The sequence below is a fragment of the Protobothrops mucrosquamatus genome, unplaced genomic scaffold (genome assembly GCF_001527695.2).
Source record: "Protobothrops mucrosquamatus isolate PMUCROS unplaced genomic scaffold, P.Mucros_1.0 scaffold327, whole genome shotgun sequence".
In the NCBI taxonomy this organism is placed as follows: domain Eukaryota; kingdom Metazoa; phylum Chordata; class Lepidosauria; order Squamata; family Viperidae; genus Protobothrops; species Protobothrops mucrosquamatus.
In genome coordinates this window covers 91,366-97,417 of record NW_015386666.1, presented here as the reverse complement: position 1 = coordinate 97,417, position 6,052 = coordinate 91,366, and the positions used below count along the sequence as shown (strand labels likewise).

The following is a 6,052-nucleotide window of genomic DNA, read 5'->3' as shown; positions in this document are numbered from 1 at the left end:
GTAATATACAGCTATCATGACTAGTACCTTTATTTTCCATAAATCTGTCATAGTCGTCTAATCTAAGATAGCAGTGTGATGACTGGTGGCAAATGCCATAGTTCATTTACTTTTGTTTTCATTATCCAGGATTTCCTTCCATTTGGCCTTGTAAAAACACCAGGTTTGCTTTCAAAAATGTTTCAGAATTAATCACTACCATTTTTACAGAGCCAGGAAAGACTCATCTGAAAATCCCAGAGTGCTACTGCTAATGAGTCTGTGGATAAGCAAGAAAAATATATTATTTGTCTCAATATATGGCTGCTTCCTATACACTAAATTGAAACTCAAAATTCATTATATTCAAAGGAAGTATTCTACTAAATATTCATATATTATACAATAGTTACTGAAATACTAGCTCACGTCTTCATGCTGAGTTTGAGAGTTTTCCAGAAGCAAATGGTTGAACCCCATGAAAAAGCTGGCTGTATGGACTGATTTAGGATTATTCTGTTTAAGGCTAGATAAGTAATGCATGGCTCAGAAAGTAGCAAGAATATAAACACTATGCCATAGAAATTAATGACAAATTTCCAGCTAATGAACAGATCAAGCTTAGCATGTTAATGTATTAGTATCTATTAGTATACATATTAATATCTCAGAATGTTTCTTCTGCAGCTCTATCGAAAGAATTAGGAAAAAAGAAAGCATATAAGAAAGCAAACTGCAGTAGTTAAAAATACAGTTCATTGTTCCATCATTGTTCTCCCCACAGCTTGCAAAAATAAACAAAAACCTCACACATACATATTTAGCAATACTTACCAAATTTACACCCAAGCAATGGCTGAAGTTGAACAAATACAGTATTCCTGATTTCATTTAAATTGGATTCAGCTCTTGACAAAACATCCAAAGGAGCTTCTGAAGCAAGTTCATCTATACAAAACAGTTTTGCTGATCAATATCCTTTTTTCCCGCCAAAACACCCCATTTCAGCAATCAACTAGGTACAGTTCAGCATTCCATGTATTCATAAGGAAAATAGTTTGCTATTTAATTCAGTTTCTGTAGCCATCAGAAAATATGCTGACTGGAAGCTGCATAAGAACTATTAGTTAATATGCTTGCCAAAGACAAATTTGTATTCTGCTCTTAGGAAATGCTTTTTAAACAGCACTCTGAGGAAACTTAGGATTCTTCAAAAATTGATCAGATATTCCCCTAGTCACCCAGTAGAAAAACAGAATTATTGATATATTAGCATTCTTGTTTGCAAATACTAATAATCACTCTCTATGAGGAGGCCAGAGAGAGTTGTTATGTCTTGTCCTCACTCTTGTTCAAAGATACCTGAAACATACCCCAGAATCCATTTTAATGTGCCTGGATTTCCTTATCAAACATTTAGGGGCTCTTTAGCAGATAAATAGATATAGGAAGGATTTCCAAAAGATCAATCTGAAAATTAATTATATACCAGGCATCACATTTGCTACATGGGACTAATTCAAGGTCATGACAACATTCAATGAAAATTATCTTCAATATCAAACTACTATTACATTTGTATTTTATCTGGTCACATCTGGATGCTAATACTGGGCGGTGAAGTGATCAGCAAACATGGAGCTTTAGGAGTAAATGTTTATTTAGGGAGCAGGATAGAGATAGTAAGAATGGCATGTAAAAGTGGAAATGAGACCCACAAAAAAAGTAAAGCTTGACAGCTTTTTTAACTGACCAGCTTTCATTAGAGGTGGTTTTTTTTTTTATTATTCTAAGGTTTTTAAGAAACCTAACTTTCACTTCCCAGTATTAAAGGCTGCTGTACATGCTAGAAACAAATCTGATTCCAGAGGGAAACAAGGATACCATAAGCCCTACTACAGTGGTGGCGAACCTATGGCACGGGTGCCAGAGGCAGCACTCAGAGCCCTCTCTGTGGGCACGCGCGCCGTCGCCCCAGTCCTAGGCCTTCAGCTGGGTTTTGCTTTAGGCCTGCACCGCCGTGTGCAAAAAAAAAAAAAAAAGAAGGTTCAATCAGTCAATTTCAACTTCTCGCGGGAAAAGAAAATCTTGCAAAATTGGGATTGATTGAACTTTTTAGTCCCACCCAGTCTGCCGTTACCACCGCAGCCACGCCCACCCAATGGGCCATGCCCACCCAATGGGCCACGCCCACCTGGCACCCAACGATACATAAGTGGGTTTTGGGTTGCAGTTTGGGCACTCGGTCTCTAAAAGGTTCGCCATCGTTGCCCTACTACAATGATTGTTACTTTTTATATATACTTTTTACATATACCACAATATGTAAGTAACATGACTCCAAAATAACACACACTCCTGATAGGGCTTACCCCTTTGGCAAGTGTTCACAACTACAGCAGCTTCGTTATATTTTGTGAGCAGACTCTGGATTATTGATGTGTTTTTGGAGATTCCAGTCAGAATTCTTAATGTTTCCAAATGTACCAGTATTGACAGAATGCAATCTAACCAGCAGAGAGCATGTGCATTTCTCCACTGAAGCCACAAAGGCTCTCGCAGAGATGGTTTTCTTTGTTGCAAAACCTGGGACACTGATGGAGCCATCTCAGAGGCTGACGACAGCTGGGCTTGCACATTGAGCACTTCTGATGAGTGTTCTTCAGCTCCCGAGCCCATTTTCTGGTTGATGGATTCAGCTTTCTCAGAAAAAGATGGCTGCTTGGCTTGTGAAAAATCAGACTGCCCTGACCGAGTCCTAATTAGATTATTTCCATTGCAGTTGGGAATAAGATCAGATCTGAATGTCTCCTCAGCGTCCATCAAGTCATCAGTCCTAATCAATTTTAAGCATGGTTCAATAGAAGAGGTCAATAGGTTTGTGCCAAGTAACTTTCTTTTCCCACAAGTGCCCTGAGATGAATAACCTTTTGCATCACTGGGAATTATAATAGTGCTTAGTGATGCAGACCCTAGAGGGTAAATGCACTGAAATAAAAACAAAACAAAGACATTACGCTTACATTTAGTCTGGGTAGCTTAACGACATATGATGCAGATATCAGGAATAAAATGGAAAAACAGTCACAGAAATATTAACTACGGTCATCAACCTCAACTTACAACCACAATTCGGACTAGAATTTTCTTTGCTAAGCAAGGCAGTTGCTAAGTGAATCACACCTGATCTTATGACCTTTACTGCTGCACTTTTTAAGCAAATTGCTGAAATGGTTAAGTGAATCACATGGTCATTAAATGAATCCAGCTTCCCCCATTGATTTGCTTGTCAGAAGCCAGCTGCGAAGGTCACAAATGGCGATCACATGGGGGAATGCAACCATCATAAAGATATGGTTGCCAAGTGCCCAAATTTTGATCACACGATCATGGGGATGCTGCAATGGTTGTAAGAGTGAAAGCCGGTCATAAGTCACTTTTTTCAGTGCTTTTGTAGCTTTGAAGAGTTGTTAAATGTAGAGGACTATATGTATAGAAATTAGGCATCCAATTAAAAACTACTGAAATCCCAGTCTATTTTAAACAGTACTGTTCTCTTATACCATATTTTTTTTAAAAAAAGGATCCCTGATACTGCACAGCAAATCTATAAAAGATTACTGCATGGAGTGTCTGTTTAAAATTATTTATGGGGAGGGGGGGATACATGTTTTTGAAGGCTATTTTTAAATATTACTTTTTTAGACACCTGTGTACATAGAAATACAATTCTGTACTGGTTCCTTCCTGTACTCCACATAAATGAAGGATATTTCTAGTTTCCTTGAATCAAGGTTAAATAAAAGTTTACTGACTGGAGGCCCAAGGCTCTAGCCACTCTCTTTTTTTAGTTTTTTTTCTACTGATTAACCTATTTTCCCTTTCATTGCTGCAATCTTTTTTCGTGTCTTTATTCACAACCAGAATGGTACCTGTTACCTCTTTCTCACTGAGCCTGTGTTCCAGCCTACTCTGATAAGTAAAAGATGAGAATGGGTTTAATATCAGAAGAGCTAATACTTCTTTCTTTCAGGTTCTTACTTCTTCTTCTTGCAATTTATCTTTTGTACTAAGACGCCTCTATAATTCAAAAAAGTGTGAAAGCTCCATAAAGGATTCTTCTTTCTCTGGTAAACTTTTTTAATCTATAAAACATTAGGATGTGAGTACTAAATGGCAGGATTCATATTCACAGATATCTGAGGCAAGTAGGGACTAAAGCAGCCACTTAATATCCATAAATGAAGAGATGTTCAACTATGTGAGGAGCATAAGTTTGGGTAGGGAGGGAAGCCGGGGATTCCTTTACTTAAGTCAGGGGTAGGCAACCTTGGCTCTTTTATGACTCGTGGACTTCAACTCCCAGAATTCCTGAGCCAGCATGGCTCAGCTTGGAAACCTCTCCCTTTCCCCTCAGCATGGCTGGCTCAGGAATTCTGGGAGTTGAAGTTCACGAGTCATAAAAGAGCCAAGGTTGCCTACCTTTTTGCATTATGAGTGATCTAGGAAAATTAAGTTCAACATAAGCACATTAAATTTATCTTAGGCTTTAAATATACATTTTAGTTTTTATTTTATACAGCATCTGTGTAAATTGGGGAAAAGTGATTCTGGGACTCACAAAATGGGTTGGAAAACTGCACAAATCCAGATTTACCAATGCTGATTAATATAAAAACATGTCTAGAAATTAGCTAAACCATTTTACATTTAAAAATCAATAGGGACATTATAACTTTAGGTATCCTAAGCAGACTGCTCTATAAATTATCTATGAAGTCTAAGAATGCTACAGATAATGGAAGTGGAATGGGTACTTTGCTTTCTTATCAGTTTCCTTTCATATTGTACATCATATAACTCACTATATGTAGATTTTCTTGAAAACCATTTTGCTGAAAGATATCATGTTTGACCTTAATAGAACTTAGATAGTTGATATTATTTTCTGTGTCAGAGAACTACTCAGTAATGAAGTAGAACAATAATTATCTGGTATATTACAAAAGCTGTCCAGATTAAGGAGGACAGAATAAAGAAATGTTGAACAAACTTTAAGTCAATAACCTCACAAACTACTGAAATACCTGTGGATTTTCACACAGAAAAATAGATTCTTCAAAATTGATGTGGTATTTTCTTATACGTCGCATCAAACCAATCTTTTTACAGGCTGGGCAGTATCCATCTGGAGTTACTTCAGCAGAATTAAGATTCTAAACAGATTAATATCAGACAACAAATGTATTAAGCTGAAAGATCAAAAAACTGCTAAATAATTTTTATAATATGCAAAGCTGAATTTGACATCAAGAAAATAACACCAAAACAAATAAATATTAGAACAAGTTATATCATTGATAATTTGACTTTTATAGAATGTTCACTTTTATTTATATAGAGCACAACCTATCAGTATAATTCTGAACTCCATGTATATTTCATGAACTAGAACAAATATTTTCATATACACATTTGTACTAAGTAAGATCTCAAAACAGTAAATCTTTCGCCATTTCAGTAAGATTTCCGTGGAAAAAATAATTTTATAATTAAGAGGTCATATATTAAAATTAGACCTGTAAATCTTTTTTTTTTTTATCTCAAAATTGAGAAAGAATAAAAAGGAACTTTGCGCAATGTGAAAAAGAACTGAACTGACTTTTCCCAAATACCCCACCATGTGGAGTGCAGATGTCCCTATATCAGTCACTTGCAAACCATTTTCAATCTTCTGGCAATCCATCATTCTGAGGCACTGGCTAAATTACCATGTCACTTGTAACATTTTCAAGTCTTAAGGATTTTTTTCCATATATCCTGAAAAATAAAAAGTGGACAGAAAAAAGTTACATAAGCATTGTTCTCATAGCAATTCTTAGAAAGCATAGCCTAGAAGAAATGTATGGGATTGGGATAAAAAGGACAGTGTTTAATTACGGTACATCAAAATAAATAACAAAGAATAGGGTAAGGGAATGTGATATACACTACACCTAACTAAACTTAGAAATGTACATCTCTTACAAAATAGGTGAATTAATCACCTCAATGCTCTTTAAAATATTGCTGC

The 6,052-nt window shown here is 36.2% G+C and overlaps 1 protein-coding gene across 1 annotated transcript in view; it reads right to left on the bottom strand.

The window, feature by feature from the left end:
* USPL1 (ubiquitin specific peptidase like 1) overlaps positions 1-5,793 on the bottom strand; it is a 15,542-nt gene extending 9,749 nt beyond the window's left edge. The window contains exons 1-4 of the mRNA XM_015815225.1: positions 5,642-5,793; positions 5,067-5,195; positions 2,352-2,967; positions 814-927 (exon numbers count right to left, since the gene is read on the bottom strand). Of these exons, the coding sequence (XP_015670711.1) occupies positions 814-927; positions 2,352-2,967; positions 5,067-5,195; positions 5,642-5,728 (946 nt within the window). The 5' untranslated portion in view covers positions 5,729-5,793. The remainder of the gene's footprint in view (positions 1-813; positions 928-2,351; positions 2,968-5,066; positions 5,196-5,641) is intronic.
* Positions 5,794-6,052: the final 259 nt, after the last annotated feature.